At 43.6% G+C, this 24,167-nt stretch overlaps 2 protein-coding genes across 2 annotated transcripts in view; one reads left to right on the forward strand and one right to left on the reverse strand.

Moving 5' to 3' along the window:
• LOC137546234 (uncharacterized) overlaps positions 1–387 on the reverse strand; it is a 32,684-nt gene extending 32,297 nt beyond the window's left edge. Inside the window, exon 1 of the mRNA XM_068268464.1 lies at positions 11–387. Coding sequence (XP_068124565.1) covers positions 11–43 — 33 coding nt within the window. The 5' untranslated portion in view covers positions 44–387. The remainder of the gene's footprint in view (positions 1–10) is intronic.
• Positions 2–22,187, forward strand: MRPS23 (mitochondrial ribosomal protein S23). Its single transcript, XM_068268466.1, has 6 exons — positions 2–237; positions 630–726; positions 9,179–9,355; positions 13,254–13,328; positions 14,817–14,940; positions 21,869–22,187. The coding sequence occupies exons 2-6, from the start codon at positions 683–685 to the stop codon at positions 21,980–21,982; spliced, it is 534 nt and encodes a 177-aa protein (XP_068124567.1). The 5' UTR covers positions 2–237; positions 630–682; the 3' UTR covers positions 21,983–22,187.
• The last annotated feature ends 1,980 nt before the right edge of the window (positions 22,188–24,167 follow it).

Here is a 24,167-nt window from a genome sequence, read left to right on the forward strand (position 1 = left end):
ATGATGTTACCTTGGGAGCCAAACCTCCCCTCTTCTCATACATCTCCTCGCACTGGCTGTATCTGCAGAAGCAACACTCCTCCGTACAATTCAAACTTGCCGCACTTGTCTATTTCATCCTCATTGGCTGGAGAAAGTGCGTTGTGCTCATGACGTGCTGCATCCGCCATGTTCAAGAAGACCACCACCGTGGAAATAAAGGGTGCCGCTAAGGCGCCAGAATAAGCATATTATAGAGTAATAATTAACACGGAACTTCTTGTGTTTGAAATGCCAAACTGTATTGGGTTTATTGTCAGAAATAAGTTATTTACATCTTGGGCCAGATTGCTGAAGGGCAAAGCTATGTAACTGACCTCTTAATCCATTCGCTCAGTTATTGATTAATCTCCCCTAGTCCGCATGAGTTGCAGTTCCGCCATATTGCTTTCTGGAAACTCTTAGGTTGTGTAATGATGCAGGCAGAACAGCCGACACTTTTGGCTTGGTTTTGTAAATATATGGGTCTGCAGAGACATACAGGTTATACTGTTATGTATGGCATTGAGTGTATTATAATACGCTGCTTAAACGCTGCATTTATGGTGTCCCTTATTAAACATGTCTGCCACGTGTGACGTTTGTTCTAGTTCTTGATTGTAGATCTGTCTGACGGGCAGAAAGCCCTCCCTCTCTGTGCAGCATGGCTGGAAGCAGACTGGAGAAGCTGGGAACAGTGTTCAGCAGGTATTCATAATGTGACTGCAAAACCGATATAAATATATGATGGCATGCTGCAGGGGCATTTGATCTTGCTATGTTTGTGAAGGTTCTTATTTATATTTTGAAATAGTACAGTTCCAACTGGATACATTTTTGTGTTTTTAGTACGGCTGCTATGTAACCTATGCTTTTTTATGAAAGGGGTTGTTGGCCACATGTCATTTATTGTGGGTAACATTGACTTAAAGGACTCACGAGGTGACATGATGAGATAGACATGGGTATGTACAGTGCCTAGTACACAAATAACTAGGCTGTGTTCGTTTTTTTTCTTTCTCTGCCTGAAAGAGTTAAAATCCGGCATGTAAATGGCAATTCCTGACCGGGTCGGACTCTAGCGTAACCCTCCCTGATAAGGAATTGCAGCCATAAAACACTTTCCTGCCAGTAAATGGCTTCTAAGAGCAGGAAAGAGATAAAAGGGTCAATAGTTCATATATTTAAGCCCTGGCATACTTCAATTAATGTGTCATTGAGAAAAGGCCATGAAACAGCAAAAGCTTAAAAAGTTGATAAAATACAACTGTGCAATAGCTTTGAAAGTCATTTTTAGGAGGAGGAGGACATATACAATTGTTTATCTCAGGTTTTTTTTTTTTTCCAGCCTTCGATGTCCTTTAAGCATTGTTTCTCAAACCTGTGCTCACAGCCTGTTTTGTAGGTAACGGGACGTATGTACAGGTCAGTGTCTCAAATATGCGGATTCCACACAGTGAAGACACTGATTATGCAGGACTAGTATGGTTGAGGTGACCCAGCAGGAAAAGTCATAAGGAATCCATTGTCCACTCTCCTCCCCACTGAGCTCTGTACTTCAAACTAGCCATTCAGAAACAGACTTATTAGTCTGCTGACAGACTGTACACACGCACTACTGTCGAGAGAACGACTGCCCAGCGGGAGGGTCTGGCGGACCCGTCGTTCTCTTTAGTAGTGCGTGTGTACGCACCTTTAGACCAATTTTACCATCTTCCATGTAGTATGAGAGCCATGCTCTACACAGTCTATTCTATTGAGCTGAACTCCCCATCAGATAAAAATCTTTGCAAGATGCTGCACACAAAGATGCCGTAGACATTCGAAAGATCAGTATCTGCACAAGATCTGTTCCTGCAAAAGATCCGTTCCTGCAAAATGCATTCATAGTCTATGATATCTGCAGATCTCAGTAGCAGTAATTCTGCGCCTGCGCAGTACAGCCCGGAGGACGTCTGATGACTTCAGCGTGCCCACGTGAGGTGCATTTTGGAGCGCAGAAGAGCCCGACCAGGAAGCCGGCCTGGCCAGGTCGGGCTCGCCACCGGAGGAGACCGGGAGCCTGCGGAGCGGCGCCGAGGGCACGTCCTGCCTGCCACGGGCTGGAGGAAGCCCCAGGTAAGTGGATTTGCATTTTTTTTTTTTTAAACCACCGTGAACCTTCCCTTTAAAGCCCAATCCACATGATACGATTCTTTATACGATTCGATTAGGATTCTATTTACAATCCGACCAAATCCGACATGTCCAATCGGGATTCAATTCGATTTGCCATTGCAAAACAATGGCAAATCGAATTGAATCCTGATCGGACATGTCTGATTTAATCGGATCATAAATAGAATCGCAATTGAATCGTATAAAAATCGTATCGTGTAGCTGGGGCTTAACAGACATTCATCTGCATATCTGACAATCATCTGCAGATCTGAAGATCCATCCTGGTGGATCTGATCTGAAGATGAATGTCTGTTAAACAAGGTGTGTATGAGATCTGCAAATCTGCAGATCTCATAGACTATGAATGCATTTTGCAGATACTGATCTTTTGCATGTGTACAGCATCTTTGTGTGCAGCATCTTGCAAAGATTTTTATCTGATGGGGAGTTCAGCTCAATAGAATAGACTGTGTAGAGTATGCTCTCATACTACATGGAAGGTGGTAAAATTAGTCTAAGATCTTTCATTAATCTTTCAAGTGTGTACACACCATTAAATACACACCTTGAATACAAATCAGATGCAAACTATGCACTGAACCCTATTGAATGCAAACTCGTACACATGAATGCAGCTAGCCATAAGTAGACTTACATTTCTGAACAACAGAAGAAAATGGCAGTGCTTCCAAATGCAGGCTGCACTCGAGTTGACCAGCTGTATATACAGTGGCTTGCAAAAGTATTCGGCCCCCTTGAAGTTTTCCACATTTTGTCACATTACTGCCACAAACATGAATCAATTTTATTAAAATTCCACGTGAAAGAGTCGAAGTGGTGTACACGTCCAGATCTAAATCCAATCGAGAATCTGTGGCAAGATCTGAAAACTGCTGTTCACAAACGCCGTCCATCTAATCTGACTGAGCTGGAGCTGTTTTGCAAAGAAGAATGGGCAAGGATTTCAGTCTCTAGATGTGCAAAGCTGGTAGAGACATACCCTAAAAGACTGGCAGCTGTAATTGCAGAAAAAGATGGTTCTACAAAGTATTGACTCAGGAGGCTGAATAATTACGCACACCCCACTTTGCTGTTTTTGATTTGTAAAAAATGTTTGGAATCATGTGATGATTTTCGTTCCACTTCTCACGTGTACACCACTTCGTATTGGTCTTTCGCGTGGAATTCCAATAAAATTGATTCATGTTTGTGGCAGTAATGTGACAAAATGTGGAAAACTTCAAGGGGGCCGAATACTTTTGCAAGCCACTGTATGTGCAGAGCCCAAAACACAGTCCGATTACACCACATGCATTCAAAACAGATGCAGCAAACGGAGGACATAAGCTTCCAAAAACAGTTTCTATGCATATTGTTCAGTAATAGACTCTTCCAATTGAATTGGATTAGGCAATTGGATCAACTTTTTTTTAGCAGTGTTGCAGTGGTATCACAAAGCAATGTGCACAGTGGGAAAGGGGCCTTAAAATATATATGTTGTAATTTGTGAGAGCAAAGTGTTATGAATAGATTATGTATTTTTTCTGTATAATGTATTGTAGACATTTTGGTTTGCTCTGCATCTTGTCTTATGTGTAGCCTTTTTGAATATGACTGTTTTTTGAATTCTTGAACATTTATTGTAATTCTTAAAAGTAACTTAGAGACTGAAACCAATGTAATATTGATGGTGTGATATACTGGGAGTGCAGAATTATTATGCAAGTGGTATTTTTGAGAAATAATTGTATTATTGAACAACAACCATGTTCTGAACGAACCCAAAAAACTCATTAATATCAAAGCTGAATATTTTTGAAAGTAGTTTTTAGTTTGTTTTTAGTTTTAGCTATTTTAGGGGGATATCTGTGTGTGCAGGTGACTATTACTGTGCATAATTATTAGGCAACTTAACAAAAAACAAATATATACCCATTTCAATTTATTTTTACCAGTTAAACCAATATAACTTCTCAACATTCACAAATATACATTTCTGACATTCAAAAACAAAACAAAATCAAATCAGTGACCAATATAGCCACCTTTCTTTGCAAGGACACTCAAAAGCCTGCCATCCATGGATTCTGTCAGTGTTTTGATCTGTTCACCATCAACATTGCGTGCAGCAGCAACCACAGCCTCCCAGACACTGTTCAGAGAGGTGTACTGTTTTCCCTCCTTGTAAATCTCACATTTTATGATGGACCACAGGTTCTCAATGGGGGTTCAGATCAAACAAAACAAACAAACAAACAAACACAGAACATTTATATTGCGCTTTTCTCCTGGCGGACTCAAAGCGCCAGAGCAGCAGCCACTAGGATGCGCTCTATAGGCAGGAGCAGTGTTAGGGAGACTTGCCTAAGGTCTCCTACTGAATAGGTGCTGGCTTACTGAACAGGCAGAGCCGAGATTCGAACCCTGGTCTCCCATGTCAGAGGCAGAGCCCTTAACCATTGCACTATCCAGCCACTCCTCAGGTGAACAAGGAGGCCATGTCATTAGTTTTTCTTCTTTTATACCCTTTCTTGCCAGCCACGCTGTGGAGTACTTGGACGCGTGTTATGGAGCATTGTCCTGCATGAAAATCATGTTTTTCTTGAAGGATGCAGACTTCTTCCTGTACCACTGCTTGAAGAAGGTGTCTTCCAGAAACTGGCAGTAGGACTGGGAGTTGAGCTTGACTCCATCCTCAACCCGAAAATGCCCCACAAGCTCATCTTTGATGATACCAGCCCAAACCAGTACTCCACCTCCACCTTGCTGGCGTCTGAGTCGGACTGGAGCTCTCTGCCCTTTACCAATCCAGCCACGGGCCCATCCATCTGGCCCATTAAGACTCACTCTCATTTCATCAGTCCATAAAACCTTAGAAAAATCAGTCTTGAGATATTTCTTGGCCCAGTCTTGACGTTTCAGCTTGTGTGTCTTGTTCAGTGGTGGTCGTCTTTCAGCCTTTCTTACCTTGGCCATGTCTCTGAGTATTGCACACCTTGTGCTTTTGGGCACCCCAGTGATGTTGCAACTCTGAAATATGGCCAAACTGGTGGCAAGTGGCATCTTGGCAGCTGCACGCTTGACTTTTCTCAGTTCATGGGCAGTTATTTTGCGCCTTGGTTTTTCCACATGCTTATTGCGACACTGTTGACTATTTTGAATGAAACGCTTGATTGTTCGATGATCACGCTTCAGAAGCTTTGCAATTTTAAGAGTGCTGCATCCCTCTGCAAGATATCTCACTATTTTTGACTTTTCTGAGCCTGTAAAGTCCTTCTTTTGACCCATTTTGCCAAAGGAAAGGAAGTTGCCTAATAATTATGCACACCTGATATAGGGTGTTGATGTCATTAGACCACACCCCTTCTCATTACAGAGATGCACATCACCTAATATGCTTAATTGGTAGTAGGCTTTCGAGCCTATACAGCTTGGAGTAAGACAACATGCATAAAGAGGATGATGTGGTCAAAATACTCATTTGCCTAATAATTCTGCACTCCCTGTATTACTGCAATTCTTTTTCTTAGCTTTCTACTTTGAGCCACACATTTGATGACTGTTAAAGAGACTCTGAAGCCTCTTTAAAAACATTTTTTTAATAATCCTGCTTAATACATTAGTCCTACCTAAATCGCTGCATTCCCGCGGCTGTAAACTATCTCAATCCCCCCTAAATCCCCGGGGGCGATCTGGGCAGCGCTTCCGTGTGAGGCAGGGCTATGAGCTGCAGCCCTGCCTCACACGCGTCTATCAGCGCGAATCACCGCCTCTCCCCTGCCTCTCTGTCTTCCTTCACTGAGAGGGGCGGGGGAGAGGCGGAGATCCACCGCTGACAGACGGGTGTGAGGCAGGGCTGCAGCTCATAGCCCTGCCTCACAAGGAAGCGCACAGGGGCAGCAAAATCCATGTATTTTGCGGGGGAGAGGAAGGGCGGGTTAGGGGGGTTTTAGATAGTTTACATCCACCAGAATGCGGCGGTTTAGGTAGGGATAATGTATTAAGCAGGATTGTTTAAAAAAAAAAAAAAAAAAAAAAATTTAAGAGGCTTCAGAGTCTCTTTAACCACTTCAGCACCACAGTTTTTTTTTGTTTTGTTTTTTTTTTGCTTAAAGAGAGTCTGAAGCGAGAATAGATCTCGCTTCAGACCTCATAGATAGCAGGGGCATGTGTGCCCCTGCTAAAACGCCGCTATCCCGCGGCTTAACGGGGGTCCCTGTCCCCCCAAACCCCCTCCGAGCAGCGGGGGAGCGCTTCCTGGTTGGGGCAGGGCTAACCGCCGCAGCCCTGCCCCATGCGCGTCTGTCAGACGCGTACCTCCGCCTCTCTCCCGCCCCTCTCAGTCTTCCTTCACTGAGAGGGGCGGGGGAGAGGCGGCGATGCGCGTCTGATAGACGCGACTGGAGGCAGGGCTGCAGCCGTTAGCCCTGCCTCCAGGAAGATCAGGTCCAGCGACCTTTTTTCCGACCCTGGTTTGCGGGGGGTGGGTTGGGGGTGAAGGGACCCCCGTTAAGCCGCGGGATAGCGGCGTTTTAGCAGGGGCACACGTGCCCCTGCTATATATAAGACCTGAAGCGAGATTTAGTCTCGCTTCAGTGTCTCTTTAAAAACCAAAGCAATTTTCACATTTCAGCGCTCCTCCCATTCATTCACCAATAACTTTATTGCTACTCATCAGATGTAAATGATCTATATCTTGTTTTTTTTGCCACAAATTATGCTTTGTGAGGGTGATATTTGCTTTTAGTAATTATGTTATTATCTGTGCATTTTAAAGGGAAAAATAAGAAAAAAAAAAAGTAAAAATACACTATTTCTCCATTTCCATCCACTATAGTTTTCAAATAAACAATGTTACCATAGGTAAAACCCACACATTGTATTTGCTAATTTGTCCTGATTATCTCCACATTTAAATAATGTTCCTAGTACAATGTATGGCGATAATATATTAGTTGGGAATAAAGTGTTTTTTGTTTTCTCATTGTACTCTATCAGTAATTAAAAGCCCTTATCTTCATGATTAACAGTAATACACTCTCATGGCATACATATTTTAAAAGCTAAGTCCCTAGGGTAACTATTTATGTATTCTCAATGCTGTCACTTTTGTTTTTTTTATTTGGAGGTACAGAGTATATGAAAATAACAGTTTTATTGCTTTTCATTCAGTTTTCCAGTAAAAAAAAAATCACACGACTTAGCCCTCAGTTGTCAAACACCTCAAAATCTATTCTCTCACTTGTCACAGTTAAAATGATACCCTATATACATAATCAGATAGTTTATTGGGCATACAGCACACTGTTAACCACAAGTACGCCTATCTACTCCCCTGAGCTCCATGTGAAGTTCTGTGTGGAGTAGATAAGCGTAGCAAGGGTTTCAAAGTGGTTAAAGGGAACTGAAGTGAGGGCTATGGAGGCTGCCATATTTATTTCCTTTTAAAGGGAAGGTTCAGGGAGGGTGGGTAAAAAATAAAAATCAATTTCCACTTACCTGGGGCTTCCTCCAGCCCGTGGCAGGCAGGAGGTGCCCTCGCCGCCGCTCCGCAGGCTCCCGGTGGCCGACCCGACCTGGCCAGGCCGGCTGCCAGGTCGGGCTCTTCTGCGCTTCAAGGCCCGGAACTTCTGCGTCCCACGCCGGCGCTCTGACGTCATCGGACGTCCTCCGGGCTCTACTGCGCAGGCGCAGAACTACTGCGCATGCGCAGTAGAGCCCAGAGGACGTCCGATGATGTCAGAGCGCCGGCGTGGGACGCAGAAGTTCCGGGCCTTGAAACGCAGAAGAGCCCGACCTGGCAGCCGGCCTGGCCAGGTCGGGTCGGCCACCGGAGACCACCGGGAGCCTGCGGAGCGGCGGCGAGGGCACCTCCTGCCTGCCACGGGCTGGAGGAAGCCCCAGGTAAGTGGAAATTGATTTTTATTTTTTACCCACCCTCCCTGAACCTTCCCTTTAAACAATATTAGCGCTGCGTAATATGTTGGCACTTTATAAATACAATAAATAAACTGGCAGTCCTGCTGATCTCTATCTGCAGTAGTGTCCGAATGACACACCTGAAACAAGTATGGGGCTGATCTGGTCAGACTTCCGTCAGAAACGTCTTATCTGCATTCTCATTCAGGGCCTATGGATATAAGTATTGAGGCCCATACACACGTCGGATTTCCGCGAACGACGGGTCGTTTGCACGCCCCGTCGTTCCGTCGTTCGCCCGCTAAATCGGGCGTGTGTACAGGCTGTCGTTCACTTGATAAGGGTGAGTTTGAGCGATCCGCCGGGCGGATCGCTCAAACTCACCCTTATCAAGCGAACGACAGCCTGTACACATGCCCGATTTAGCGGGCGAACGACGGGGCGTGCAAACGACCCGTCCGCGGAAATCCGACGTGTGTATGGGCCTTAAGAGACAGAGGATCAACAGAACTGCTAGGCAATTTGCATTGCTTAGAGAGTCTGAAGCGAGAATAAATCTCGCTTCAGACCTCATAGATAGCAGGGGCATGTGTGCCCCTGCTAAAACGCTGCTATCCCGCAGCTTAACGGGGGTCCCTTCACCCCCAAATCCCCTCGGTGCAGCGGGGGAGCGCTTCCTGGTTGGGGCAGGGCTAACCGCCGCAGCCCTGCCTCAAGCGCGTCTGTCAGCGCGTATCTCCGCCTCTCCCCCGCCCCTCTCAGTCTTCCTTCACTGAGAGGGGCAGGGGAGAGGCGGCGATGCGCCGCTGATAGACGCGACTGTAGGCAGGGCTGCAGCCGTTAGCCCTGCCTCCAGGAAAAGAAAACTCACGACCAAGTTTGCGACCAATGCTTGCGGGGGTGGGTTTGCAGGATAGCGGCGTTTTAGCAGGGGCACACATGCCCCTGCTAACTATGAGCTCTGAAGCGAGATTTATTCTTGCTTCAGAGTCTCTTTAAAAGGAAAGTAATATATCAGCGTCCATGTCTCTCTTGCTTCAGGTTCCCTTTAATAACCCAGATTGCATTTCTTGTTTCATAGAACACGGGATCTGATCCGTGCTGGTGTGATAAAGCAAAATGAGATACCCATTTGGTATGATGTCTATGCTGCTTTTCCGCCAAAAAGAGAACCCACCTATGTGAGTCCACCAAGACGGCGACCAAAACCTGTTGAAAACGTGCCTGAAATTTTATACCAGGAGGATGTCATCAGAGCGTAAGTCACCTAACTACTTTATTTGTATTATTGAAATATTTATTGCAGCTTCATATTTACCAATCCTGATTATGTTGGCAGGTAACAAATGTAGCTATGTCACTCAGGAAACTTAATTGCTGCCACTAGCCTCAGCCACTAAGATGCTAAGCAGGTGCTATAAATCAATGCAATTGCTAACAACTAAGTAACAGAACAGCAGCCAGTTGCTGGTGCTCTAGAATGTCATAACTTTTAGCAACAGCAGGAGATGACAACAGTAACAGCTGCTTAGTCTATAATTTGACATGGACCTTACTGTCGCTGAAGGACGTCATGAAAAACAACTTTTTTCCTGCTCAATAATCCATCACGGGGCGCACATGACTACTAGTACTAGTGCACTATCAGTGTTCTCCCCAGGCTTTTTTAGCTGGTTGCTCCACCCGGCTAATTTTGGTGAGCACCTGGCTGTCATCAGCTTGCCTCCTCATACTATGCTGTAAGCAGAGTTGTGCCGTCCCTGCATTCTCCCATCGCGCCCCACTGGCTTCTTTTTCATGCAACCCTACTGGAAAACAAATTCTGGGGAGAACACTGCCTATCTTTTGTCATTTACGGTCAGGTCCATAAATAATAGGACATCGACACAATTCTAACATTTTTGGAACTCTACACAACCACAATGCATTTGAAATTAAAAAAACATGATGTGCTTTAAAGAGACCCTGTACTGAAAAAAAGTCCCCTGGGGGGTGCTTACTTCAGGAAGGGGAAGCCTTAGGGTCCCAATGAGGCTTCACCCTCCCCTGTAGCTGCAGGCAATCCAGCGCTGGCTCCCCTAAAGTCTCCCGCAGTCCAGGCTCGACAAGCCTGACAAGCTAGATTTATTTACCGTCCCTGACTCCAGCGGGTGGTGCTGTTGCGGCTCTCAGAATGGAAATAGCCGATCTCTGTCGAGTCCACTCTACTACGCAGGTGACTTGCGCCGGCGCAATAGAGCGGCCCCACAGCGATCGGCTATTTCCGCCTATATCCGAGCGGAGAGCCAATACTGCGCCTGCACTGGAGCCGGGAAGGTAAATATTTACATCCCCGCTATTCGGAGGGGCACAGCGAAACCGCCGTGGGACACAGGAGGACGGGGGAAGCCTCGATAGGATCCAGAGGCTTCCCCCACCCGAGGTGAGTACCCCCCAGGGGAACTTTTTCTCGTTACAGGTTTTCTTTAACTGCAGACTGTCATCTTTAATTTGAGGGCATTTACATCCAAATCAGGTGAATGGTGTAGGAATTACAACAGTTTGCATATGTGCCTCCCACTTGTTAAGGAAGTAAAAGTAATGGGACAATTGGCTTCTTAGCTATTCAATGGCAAGGTGTGTCTTATTCCCTCATTATCACAATTACAATGAGCAGATAAAAGGTCCAGAGTTAATTTCAAGTATGCATTTGGCATCTGTTGCTGTCAACTCTCAAGATGAGATCCAAAGAGCTGTCACTATCAGTGAAGCAAGCCATCATTAAGCAAAACAAACCCATTGGAGAGAAACAAAAACATTAGGCGCGGCCAAAACAACTGTTTGGAACATTGTTAAAAAGAACCACCAGTGAGCTCAGCAACACCAAAAGACCTGAAAGACTATGGAAAACAACTGTGGTGGATGACAGAATAATTATTTCCCTGGTGAAGAAAACAGCCTTCACAACAGTTGGCCAGATTAAGAACACTCTCCAGGAGGTAGGTGTATGTGTGTCAGAATTAACGATGAAGAGAAGACTTCACCAGAGTGAATACAAGAGGGTTCACCCAAAGATGTAAACCATGGGCGAGTTTCAAAAACAGGAATGCCTTATTAGAGTTTGCTAGATGACATCTAAAAAAGTCTTCATGTTTCTGGAACAACATCCTATGGACAGATGAGATAAAGATCAACTTGTACCGGAGTGATGGGAAGAGAAGAGTGTGGAGAAGGAAAGGAACTGTACTTGATCCAAAGCATACCACCTCTTCAGTGAAGCATGGTGGTGGTAGTGTCATGGCGTGGGCATGTATGGCTGCCAGGGATGCTGTCACGAGTAGATTCGAGTGGCCTAAGCACTCGTACTCGTGATTCAAATGAGCAATAATTAATGCAGGTGAGGAGCGGGACATAAGGGGTTATTTACCCATAAGGCTGCGTGTTCCCTGCGCTCCAAATAGGATCCGCACGCGTCCTATTCTTTGCGTTACAAGCCTCGCTGCAGGCACTGCGGGCACTTCCTGCGGGCACTTCCTCCTTCAAGCCGGAAGAAGTGCCTGCAGCGAGGCTTGTAACGCAAAGAATAGGACGCGTGCGGATCCTATTTGGAGCGCAGGGAACACGCAGCCTTATGGGTAAATAACCCCTTATGTCCCGCTCCTCACCTGCATTAATTATTGCTCATTTGAATCACGAGTACAAGTGCTTAGGCCACTCGAATCTACTCGTGACAGCATCCCTGATGGCTGCCAATGGAACTGTTTCTCCTGTATTGATGATGTGACTGCTTACAAAAGCAGCAGGATGAATTCAGAAGTGTTTCCGGCAGTATTTTCTGCTCATATTGAGCCAAATGCTTCAGAACTCATTGGAAGGTGCCCCCCCCCCCCCCCTTATATAGCACCATCATGTTTTGCATGTCTTTAAAGTTAGAAATAAGCAATCCCTTCAGCTCCCCTCTACATATTGCTTAGAGCAAAGCTGCATATTGTTTAAACCTGCTCACCTTGTATGTTTGGATTTCAATGCTCAGCCTCTCCACACTGATTATAGCAGAATGTGTTACACTTGGAGGTTTAAGGTACTGCCAGTCACATCTAGTGCAGGCATGGAAAATCCGCAACAATTATTCCTGCTCTGTGTAGCTGCTTACTCATGCATGAAGAGGAAAGTACTTGGGATAACTTTACAGGAAACTAGGGCATCTCAGAGTTGAAAATCCAGGCAAGAAGGAGCTATGCAACAGTTTGGGAAATGTATAGCTGGCCTGGCTGTAAATTGAAATGCAAGGGAGTTTTTCATAGCATTAATCTGCAAAAACATTAGGTCAGCACTGATGCATGATTATAGCAAATGCTTTAGCAAGAGTGCAGTTTCACATTAAAGAGTGTATAGAGCTATTTACATTTTCCTTTTCACCAGTGGAGCTGAGCTAAATGTCCCTACTATAGCCATGAATGGGTACCATTTGGTGAGTTTCTATATTGCCTTCTAGTATGGTCTTCTGATATGGAAGAGAGTAACCAGGTAGCTCGGGGTGACCCAAAACCACAAGGAAAGTATAGGGGAGTAAAAGAGACCAAAAAGCCCTCCTACTAAAAAGCAATGCTTAGTTGCCTTATTAAAGGGAACCTAAACTGAGAAGGATATTAATTTTTCTTTTTAAAATAATACCAGTTGCCTGACTCTCCTGCTGATCCTGTGTCTCTAATACTTTCAGCCACAGATCCTCAACAAATATGTAGATCAGGTGCTCTGACTGAAGTCAGACTGGATTAGCTGCATGCTTGTTTCAGGTCTGTGATTCAGTCACTACTGCCCCAAAGAGATCAGCAGGACTGCCAGGCAACTGTTTATAAGGAAACCTCCATATCCCTCTCAGTTAAGGTTCCCTTTAAATCAGTGTGGAGAGCAATGCTTAGTTGCCTTCTTAAATCAGTGTGGAGAGCAATGCTTAGTTCATTCTTAAATCAGAAGGTATTTGCGATGAATTCAGCTTTAAGTGAACATCTGTGGTTACCCACAATGCATCACTACTAAATAGGAAGAACATAAACACTGCATCCTAAGTATTAATGGCTGAACTTTTTGTACCATTTAGTTGCTTTTTTTTTTTTTTGTCAGTGTATCACAATTTCATAATGTTTAACAATGTTTTTGTTTTTTTCCCTTTTCAGCAAATTTTATGAAATGTATGGTAATCCAGGAATCATTGAATTAAACACAAGAAATTACAAATCTACATGCCAAAGGTAAGGCAATACATCAGTACAGATCCTGCAACATTTCAAGTTGTGTTGTAAGTGATAGCTTTTACAGGAAGCCTTTATGTAACAGGCACCATTAATGTAGATTACATTTCCTGCCTCTGTGGCTAAATGTAGTACACCTGTGGTTAAACTGCAGCTGGCACTTTGTTTTAGCATTACCAGCTGGATAACTGTGTCTGTACAGTGTCTGTGCAGCAGGCAGCTACTGGCCAGAAGCCATACTTTCAGGTAACAGACCTGCAGGCATGCCTCTCTAGCATCCCTATATTACAAGATAACATTTGCAGAAATCCTTCCAGAATCATGTGGTCTAATATAAACCAAACAAGGGTTGTGAACCTTGGTCACCTTAAAGACGGCCACACACAATACATTTTTTTTTTTTTAATCTTTCTTTTCAATTCAAAGTTACACATTACCCAGCAAGTTAATGGTGAACCGGAACTCCTAGGAGTGTGTAGGGGCTACAAAACACAGAAAAGTTGGCCTTCTTAACTACATAACGACCGCGTCACACCCATGGGCGTGACCGCGGTGGCAGCCCCAGGACCGCCAAGTCCTGGAGCTGCAGTTTCCCAGGGAACGGCCGCGTGCATGCAAAGTGGCAAAATGTTCAGAAACTGCCTGTTCTTTATCTTTATTGCGAATCACAGTTTTATGCGATGATATTCTTTTCCTTAATTCCTGTGTACTTTTACCACATGGACATTTGACCATATACACTACCAAACTAAAGCCACAAGAAAACCTATCATGAACTTTATATTTATTATCTCTAGTGGGATGGGTGAAGGTGTCCCCCTTGATGACATCTGAGATGTAACCACCATTTTTATTCAGTGAATTAGACTTTTAGACTTTTATTTTAGACACACTGGGCCATATGCAATTAACTTTTTCTTCCGAGTTTTCTCCTAGATGATATTTTCACACCTTGTCATAAAATGCCTTTAAAACCGCTTGCAAGCAAGACCATACTCGAAATGAACGTGATGGTACCTTTTCACTAACTTTTGGTTACTTTTTCAATTGAAAAATGCTGAAAAGTTATTTTAAAGTGAAGATGAAAATGCTATCCTAGGAGATAATTCAGGAGAAAAAGTTAATTGCATATGGGCTACTGTATCTTTAGATTTTTTTTTTTTTAATTTTTTTTTTTTTTTTTGCAACTTGTTCACTTTTGCTTCAGGTTTCCGTAGACTTGTCTTGATACATCCACTCTCGGGTGCTTCATTTTTGCACAGACCAATCAATGCTCAAGGTTGTACAAAAGTACAACGGCACCTCTGAGGAGCAGATCGCCTGATACCATGTGTCACTCCCAGTGTACTGAATGACCCAAAGAGACTTCAATAATCCCAACTAAAGAAAAAAAGCTAATTCCCTTTAAAGCAAGATAATACTGTATAGTACAGAATGAAATGGTTATTGCCTTATTGTGCCTCTGTTTTATATTCTCTTTTGTTTCAGATTTGTAGAGAAGTATTTAGAACTTCAAAGCTCCGGAGAAGTTGATAAAGATAAATTGTTTGAAAAGACCGGAAAAGCTCTCCTCTTGGAAGGTGTTACCCTGAGGAGGCCAGGAGACAAACAGGTATGAGGACATTATCGGACAGGGTTACTAATAGTAACAAGGACAAACAGCTATGACCTCAAAAAAACCGCACCAGATCAGTACACAAATAATGTTGCAAAAAGTTAATCCTTTATTATAAATCCTCAAACAATTAAAACATACAATTAAAACCAGGTGGGGATTGACATATGAACCCAAATTGTCGGTGCTTTGAGAAAGCCACAGGATGGTGGCGAATCGTGATAGCAGCGGTGGGGGACCCGTGGAGCTACCTCTTTCCGGTAGGACTTTTCACTACACTGGTGGTTTCGCTCTTTGATCACTCTCATGCATTCTGTACTTTACTTGCTAAACCTGTAGCACTGTGTGGTTTTACTTTCCCTCCCCTATATAAATATTTTTCCCCACAATCCTTCAGGGCAAAGGTGAGACGTAGCTCCTCCCAGGAACAGGAACAGACAGCACTTCCCCTATAAAAAAAGTCACATGGTTAGTCCACCCGCAGTGCTGTTTGTTCCTGCGTCCAGGCAGGTCGGCATCTCCCCTTTGGGTGAAGCCTGTGTGCTGGGCTGCAGGTGGATCTCTCTGGGTGGCTGAGACTGTGGTACTGAGGCAGTCTGGCCATGCGCCCCAGGCTGGAGCTTTCCTGGGGTTTGCCTACCTTTCTCTCCCGCTTCCAGGGAGAGCAAGAGTGGAAGGCGTGGGTTCCCCTTGGCGGCCTTGCGGCGGAGTGAGCAGGACGGAGGTAAGCCGGCGGCCATGTGCAGCGTGGAGCGCATTGCGGCCATTAGGACGCTTGGCCGCGTCCGGATGCGTACTTTCCGGCGGGTATGCCGAAAGTAACAATTTGTAGTGCCGGCTCATTACTCTCTCTGCAGCTTCCGGGCCGCCACTCATCCATTCGCGGCAGGCCAGGTATGTTTCAAGGGGAAGCTGCGCGGGCCTGTAGCACTGTTGCTCAGAGAGAGTTTGTCCTGCGCTGGATGTGTCAGCTGGAAGCATGTCAGACGCTGAGAGGATTGAGAGCAACCAGGCCGCCCAAAAGGTGAGATAATGGTTTCTCTTTCTGGGCTGATTGTGCTATATGTGTGAGCAGAGTTACATGCCTTGTTGTGTTGTTGTTTATGCCAATACTAAGGCTTCTGCTAAATCTGCTGCTGCAGATAAGCACAGGCATCCTCCTAATGATAAAACATGCCCTTTGTGCAATTTTATGTTGCCCTATGCAAAAACTCTGTCAGTTGTGCATACAGAGGGTTGTAGGGGAGGAGCCGGGTCACTCTGTTCAGGATACATTGAATCCTTTAGAGAGGTGATTAATGCTTCATTGGAATCAATTAAGTCCTCATTATTGAATGCTAATCCATCCACTTCTCAGGTTGCTGTATCTGGAGTATCTGTGACTGAAGTTGATAGTTTCAGACACTAGAGAAATAGAATCTGAATCTGTTTCAAAGTTTAAATTCTGTATTGAGGATGTGGTAGCTGTTTTGTTTATTCATAATCAATTATACAAAGCTGAAGGATCCACTTAATTAAAAGGTGGATGTTTATTTGAAAAGGTCTTGGGAGGCTAGTGCGGCTATGTTTAGGCCGGCTTTTACCTCTACATGTGTGGCCACAACTTTGGAGCTGTGGATTAATCAGCTCAAAGCTAACATCCTGGCTGGTGCACCTGTTTTGCAATTGTTTAATTCTATTGCTATTTTCATTTAAACTGCTGCATATTTATCAAATGCTTCTGCTGAAGCAATTAGGTTTACTGCCAGGTCCATTGCTCTGTTTCTATTAGAGCCTTGTGGCTTAAAATATGGGATGGTAATATCTCATCCAAAAACAGGCTGTGTGGTGTCCCTTTTTCAGGTGAATTGTTGTTTGGTCCAGAACTGGATTCAGCTTTGGGGAAAAAACATTGAATAAAAATAAAGTTTTGCTTAAGAAACAGAAGACTGTGGTAGCAATATTTTTCGTAAGCCAAGGAGTGATCAAAAGGATGCCTCGAAGGATCAAAGTAAAGGCAGGAGGTGGACTTTTGACAAGTCCAGGAAAGGGGGCTTTAAGTCTAAAGCTCTAGAGTCCCAGTCAGAATCCCAATGACTCGTGTCAGGCGGTGGGGGGGAAGGCTAAGATACTTTCTCTTAGGTGGGCAAAAGTGTCAAAAAATCCATTTATTCGCCAGACAATAATGTTTGGTTTCCAAATAGTTTGCCCTTCCTCCACCATCGAGATTTGTGATCTCAAAGGCCCTAAGAGATCCCACTCTGGTTCCAGAGATTTTGAGCATATTGCAGAACATGCTAAGACAGAATTATTATTATTATTATTATTGATTTATAAAGCGCCAACATATTCCGTGGAGCTGTACAAGGTAATGGAATTCATCCTGTGCCTGATTCTGCACCTAACAAACCTGAGTCGGTTTATGAAAAATTTTCGGATGGAATCAGTAAGGGAGTTATTGTTTCCAGAGGTCTTTATGGCATCTCTGGATCTAAGAGATGCATATTGGCATATGCCGATTCACCAAAAATCACAAAAATTCTTAAGTTTTGCAGTGAGAATAAATGGGATGGTAGAACACTACCAGTTTGTTTGCCTCCTGTTTGGGATCACTTCTGCCCCAAGAATGTTCACAAAAATTCTGGGAGAAGCATTAATTCCGTTAAGGGAACAATCGATTTTAATCATTCCGTATTTAGACGACTTGCTTATTCTAGGAAGTTCAGCAAAACAGCTGAAAATCCATTTGAATCTGGTATCGGAACATCTCCGATCCCTAGGTTGGATCATCAACCTGGAGAAGTCCTCTCTAATTCCAAGTCAGAGAACTCAGTTTCTTGGCATGCTAGTGGATTCAGTAAAACAGATGATTTTCCTTCCTCCCAAGAAGATTCTGAAGATAAGTTTGGCAGTGAAATCATTACAAGGGGAAGACAAAGTTTCCCTAAGAACGATTTTGTCGGTGTTTGGGTTAATGTCATCCACGATGGTGGCAGTTCCCTGGGCATTAGCGCATATCAGGAAGATACAGAGGTTCCTCCTAGAAAATTGGGACGGTCGTCCACAAACATTAGATTTCAAAGTCAAAATCCCTCAAACTGTGTGTCTCTGCAACGGTGGTTGGAGGAATCCTACCTTATGAAGGGCAGGCCTTGGAAGGGGCCTGTAGACAACGTAATAACTACAGATGCAAGCGCCTGGGGCTGAGGAGCTCATATAGCTCACAGAGCCTTTCAGGGGAAATGGACAAAATCAGTCTCAAAGGTTATCCAATTGAAAGGAATTAACAGTAGTAAGGCTGGCTTTATTTCAGGTGCAATCGATACTGTTGCAGTCCAATGTTCTGATCCAGTCGAACAACGTTACGGCAGTAGCGTTTATCAACAAACAGAGGTACGCGATTCCTGTTGTTGCAGGAGGAAGCGGAGGACATCTTGTCTTGGGCAGAAAAGAATGTGTCATCCTTGAGAGCTGTTCATCTCAAGGGAACACTCAATATACATGCAGACAAACTGAACAGAAGCAGGATTCTGTCATCAGAATGGTCTCTAAACAAGGAGGTGTTTTCGCAGACATCATAAAACGATGGGGAACACCGTCAATCGATCTGTTTGCAACAGAAGACAATACCCAGATTCAGACTTTTTTCTCTCTCAATCCAAGAGATCAAAGCAGGGGGGGTGAATGCATTCATTCAAGAGTAGAACTTTCCACTTCTGTATGCATTTCCTCCTCTCAATTTGATTCCCGCAGTCATCAGCAAATGGAGAGGTTGTCAAAATTGGATGATTTTGATAGCACCTTGGTGACCGAGAAGGAGCTGGTTTTCAGCTCTCAGGTTAGCATCAGAAGACCCTTGGAGACTTCCTTGCAGGCCGGATCTACTGCTACAAGGGAACCTGTGGCATCCGCATCCAGGAAAATTGAATCTGTTAGTCTGGATCTTAAATTAGCCTTACTCAAAAAGTTGGGAGTATCTGAGAAGGCAGCCTCTACATTTGTTACTAGCTGTAAGGAAGTTACTAGGAGGATCTATCTGAAATACTGGAAGACTTTCCATCTTTGGTTATCTGGCTCTGAGTTTGATAGCTTGTCAGTCCCAGCAGTCCTGGTTTCTCCAGGACAGTTGGGATAAAAATATTTCTGTGAGTACGCTTAAGGTGCAGATTGCTACCTTATCTGCTTTTTCAGGTATCCCCTTGTCTTCCTCTCAAATACTGAGATTTCGGAAGGCTCTATCTAGGAAACTGCCAGTTTACAAGCCATACGTTTCTCCTTTGGATTTATCGTTAGTATTAGAGGGGCTGTCCAAAGGTCCTTTTGAGCCGCTAGGGGACAGTTCTTTTAAATTTCTTACATTAAAGACGGTATTTTTAGTAGCCATCACTACAGCCAGAAGGGTTAGTGAGCTACAGGCCTTGTCTATGAAAAGTCCTTATTTTCAGGATAGGTTAGTATTACAGACGGATCCAAAGTTTTGTCCAAAAGTTATGTCTAGGTTTCACAGGTCGCAGGATATTATTTTGCCTACCCTCTGTGAATCCAAGTTGTGGAAAAGAGAGGATTTTTCACTCATTAGATGTTAGAAGATGTGTTCTGGAATACTTGAACAGAGCTGCAGATGTCTGGAAGACCGATTCCTTATCTGTTTTATTTCAGGGAAAACTGTAGGTCAGATAGCTTCTAAATCTACTATAGCTAATTGGATTAGGTTAGCTATTATAGAAGCTTTCAGAGTTATGGGAAGTGAGGCTCCTGCTTCATTTAAAGCTCACTTTTCTAGAGCTAGGGCAGCTTCTTGGGCTAATAATGCAGGGGCTTCGCCTGAGCAAATATGTAAAGCAGCAACGTGGTCAAGCTTTTCTACGTTCATCTGTCATTACCGAATTGATGCAGTGTCTGCACACGACCAGGCGGTTGGTAGAAACGTTCTCCAAGCATTGGTCCCACCCTGAGGTTGTATTACTTGTTAATCGTCTCACCTTTGCCCTGAAGGATTGTGGGGAAAAAGCAGAGTTAGTACCTGCTAACGATGTTTTCAACAATCCTTCAGGGCAACGATCCCACCCGGGTGTTAATTGTCTGTGTCTGATAGTTGCACGGTTATGGGTAGTGGAATGTTCACCTGTCGGGTACTTGGCTAAACGCACTGAGGGTGGACTAACCATGTGACTTTTTTTATAGGGGAAGTGCTGTCTGTTCCTGTTCCTGGGAGGAGCTACGTCTCACCTTTGCCCTGAAGGATTGTTGAAAACATCGTTAGCAGGTACTAACTCTGCTTTTCACTCACTCCTTTGTGAGATTTTTTCTATATTGACTTTTTACTAGTGAGTTTAATGGTTACTCTTATGAGGTTATGTGGTTGTCATCCTCATTGTTTGCAATTTGATTGATTCAACCTATGCACATTGCACTTTGTTCCCCCCCCCCCCCCCTTGTTTTTTCCCTTCCTTCTTCCCCCCCCCCTTTTTTCCCCCCATCCTTCCTGGCACTATACATGCTCACCAATAAATCACTTTAAACCAGCCCTCCATTTTTTCACACCCACGGGGTGTGTCATTTGCACTTATTGCACCTTATTGTCCTCCCGGATCTCCGACAATTTGGGTTCATATGTCAATCCCCACCTGGTTTTAATTGTATGTTTTAATTGTTTGAGGATTTATAATAAAGGATTAACTTTTTGCAACATTATTTGTGTACTGATCTGGTGCGTTTTTTTGAGGTCATAGCTGTTTGTCCTTGTTATTGCTTCTGGTTGGCCATGCTGCACATTTCAGTGTACTGTATTACATTGAGGTAGTATTGATCGTTTTTCTTTTGGATGGTGCTCTACATGTCTTGTATGATGTATTACTAGGGTTACTAATAGGACAAGTTGTAGCCCTTTTGCACATCATTGTATCATGTATTTCTATAATGAAATGTTTTGTTCTCCTATGTACAATAAAGTACAACCTGCTATATTGGTATTTATTTCAGGTTTTCATATTGATATATAAGAACTTCAGATAGAATGTAATTATGTTTTCGTTTTTAATTATTGGAACAGGAAAGAATTAGACCCCGTTCACATTTGCGTTTTGGCAAGTAAGCGGATCGGATCCTGATCGGGATCAGGACCTGATCCTGATCAGAACCGTACGGTTCCGATCCGGATCCGGTCCGTTTGTATCAGGCATGCATCAGGCTGCCATCCGGATCCGTGGGGAAAAAAATAGTGAAATTTAAATAAAAAAAATGTTGGGGTCAGCAGACGGTGCACCTGTAGAATCAGGTTCCTCCGCTGTAGGCCTCACCTCCACCTCCGACATTCTGCCAAACAGCTCCAGCACGTCTGTCACTGCTGCTCCACTCCAGACATGCTTGGCCCATGTGTCCCCATCCGAAATGGCCGCTTGGATACGCTCAGGAAGTGGGGTAGAACGTCAGGTTTTTGTAGGCAGTGTGTTCTGTGCCTTCCGTTTCCCATTGGTTTCTGTGTTCCAGATGGTGCTGTCAGGCTCAGGTCCGGGTGCGTGGGCCGGAGATCCGGACCCCAAAAAATAGCGCATGTTGGAAAAGTGTCCGGATCCGGTCCGGCTCCGTACTGTACGGAAGGGACACATGTGAACGTCCGCATAGACTTTGCATTGCTATGCGGAACGTACGTTCCGTTTGTACAGTATACGGTCCGGATCAGATCAGGAAAATCCGGACAGGGAACGCTAATGTGAACCGGGCCTAAGAAACTGCTATAGAGATTAAAAAAGACCTGGTGAGAGACAATACAAATAAAATCTGCCTGTTTAAACCTATTATTTATTTATTTATTTTTTACTTAGTATAGTGTTCAGACTCCATTACTCTAAAATCTGGTCCAGAACCTGTATTGATGTAAAAGGTATGCTTTTCTTTGTTATTTACTGTCATGAGTGTATAATGTGACTGTTATTCTCTTTTGCAGGTATCAACTCGGCCATCTCCTACATCGAAAAGCCCTTTGAAATCAAATGTATCATCTATAATTGATGAGTTGATGCATTTAGATAAGAGTGATAAAAAACAGACTGACTCTTAACTACTGCTAAAACTGGCAGATTTTTGTGAATTACTGAGAAGACTATGGACTATAAACATGTTTTTCATCTGCTGAAATCTATTTGCTTTGATATATTTCCAGTTCCATTTCGTAAAAAAAATATTCCTATTGTATTCTATAACTATTGTTAGTTGCTTCTAAAACTTAATCTATTTTTATTGCAAAATAAATAAAACAGAACTACTTGGTTTGTGCTGTCATGCTTGGGAAGCTTCTGTGTTTTTAATTTACAGGCTGTGGAAGACATGAAATAACGAAATATAGTACTTATGTGTTAATTTACAGGCTCTGGAAGACATGAAATAAAGGAATATAGTACTGTGAAATATGGAGATCTGTGCACAAGGTTGATACAACTAGTCTTGGTTCTATCATTCAATCCAATAGGACAGGGGTAGGGAGCCAGATGTGGCTCTTTTGATGGCTGCATCTGATTTACAGACAAATCAGTAGGGGTTGAGCAAGTGGCAGAGCAAGTAAAATTTTCAAAGTAGGCACGCTACTGCTGTAGCATGCACTGCGAACTTACTTGTGCTACCCCAAAACAAACAGCTGCACCAATTATCCCACTCTGGACCCTGTCAGGTCCAGTGACTTTGTAGAATGAGATCCCTTTTGATTGGCCCAATAGGCTCACCTACACATTCTAAATATAAGTAGCAGTAGAGTATTGTACCGTGTTAACAAAGTTGTGGGGAAAAAAAGGTTTGAACAAGGACAACTCTCTTTTTAAAACTTTTTTTTTTTTTTTTTTACATATTTTTTTTTTTAACGTGTCTCAACCAACAGCCCACTGTCCAAACAATATCTCATGTATGAGCATATTACGGTAAATATGGCCCAGAGTGATTAGGATATGAAGTACAAAAGATTGTTGTGGCAGAACCCTGTCTGCAATCCAAACATTCTCAATGGGCCATAGAATAAGATTATAAAAACACATTTATTAAGTACAAAAAATAACAATAAAAAAAATTACAAGTATATCCTATAGCAGTAAAGAGGTATGCAGTCTAATAACAAAGCAGTCTCCAACACCAGCAAATCTCTCTATACATAAGCTTAGGATAGAAGCTATTTGCACTGATTATGATGGTATATATAATCAAGCTGTCTTTTAGCACCACCTAGTGACAGTCTATTTCCATAGAATGACTAGTAAGTATTCAATAACCATAGCCCATCAAAGCAGAAGTTCAGTCCTTTTATCCAGATAACTTTTTCCACAGCAACAGAGAGCACACAATTTTTTTGAACTTAATAAATGTTTTATAATCTTATTCTATGGCCCATTGAGTGTGTTTGGATTGAATAAGGACAACACTTTTTATATTGTTATAAGGGTTGATGATATTTAATGCCATAACTGTTTCTCAGCCTAGACAAATATTGCATCCACTCTGCTCGTAGCTAAAGGTCCGTACACACGCCGGACTTTAGGCAACGACGAGTCCTTCGTTGCCTCCCGCTGGGTGGGCGTGCCAGCGATAGTCCGGCGTGTGTACGCTCTGTCGTCAGACTGATACGGCTGTTTCTGAGCGATCCGCCGGGCGGATCGCTCAGAAACAGCCGTATCAGTCTGACGACAGAGCGTACACACGCCGGACTATCGCTGGCACGCCCACCCAGCGGGAGGCAACGAAGGACTCGTCGTTGCCTAAAGTCCGGCGTGTGTACGCTGCTTAAGACTTGTGAGCTTGGAAGTTATCAAGCCTCTGTGACAGTATGTGTCCCAATTGTGTGAGGATTGAGTAAACAAGGAGTCTTATCTGTTAGTCATAAATCAACTAACAACCTCTCACCCCATTTAGATCTTCTGTTTCATTTAAGGCATCTTAATGACATGTATTTATACTTGCAAAAAAAATAAATAAATATATCTATGTATTCCTTTTGAGATTGCATGTATATAGCTGTCTGTTCCAACGTCTGTAAGCAAACAGGATTGAAGTCTCATGAAGGCTGCCCAGCCGAAAGCTTACTCCTAATCTTTTAAGTTAGCCAATAAATGGTATCTTCCTGATACAAAACTTATGGATTCTAAATATGAATGCAGCAAGTGAGCACAGAGCTAGAAATATAACAAACTTTGCCAAAATAGTCCTCTAAACATTCCCCTCTTTACACCCCCCAACACACATATCATTTTGGTGGTTTATGTGGT

This window comes from Hyperolius riggenbachi, chromosome 2 (genome assembly GCF_040937935.1).
Source record: "Hyperolius riggenbachi isolate aHypRig1 chromosome 2, aHypRig1.pri, whole genome shotgun sequence".
Lineage (NCBI taxonomy): Eukaryota > Metazoa > Chordata > Amphibia > Anura > Hyperoliidae > Hyperolius > Hyperolius riggenbachi.

Coding starts and splice junctions, on each gene's coding strand:
- MRPS23 (XM_068268466.1), top strand. CDS start 683: ATGGCTGGAAGCAGACTGGAGAAGCTGGGAACAGTGTTCAGCAG. Junction 727..9,178: donor CTGGGAACAGTGTTCAGCAG/GTATTCATAATG, acceptor CTTGTTTCATAG/AACACGGGATCTGATCCGTG. Junction 13,329..14,816: donor TACAAATCTACATGCCAAAG/GTAAGGCAATAC, acceptor CTTTTGTTTCAG/ATTTGTAGAGAAGTATTTAG.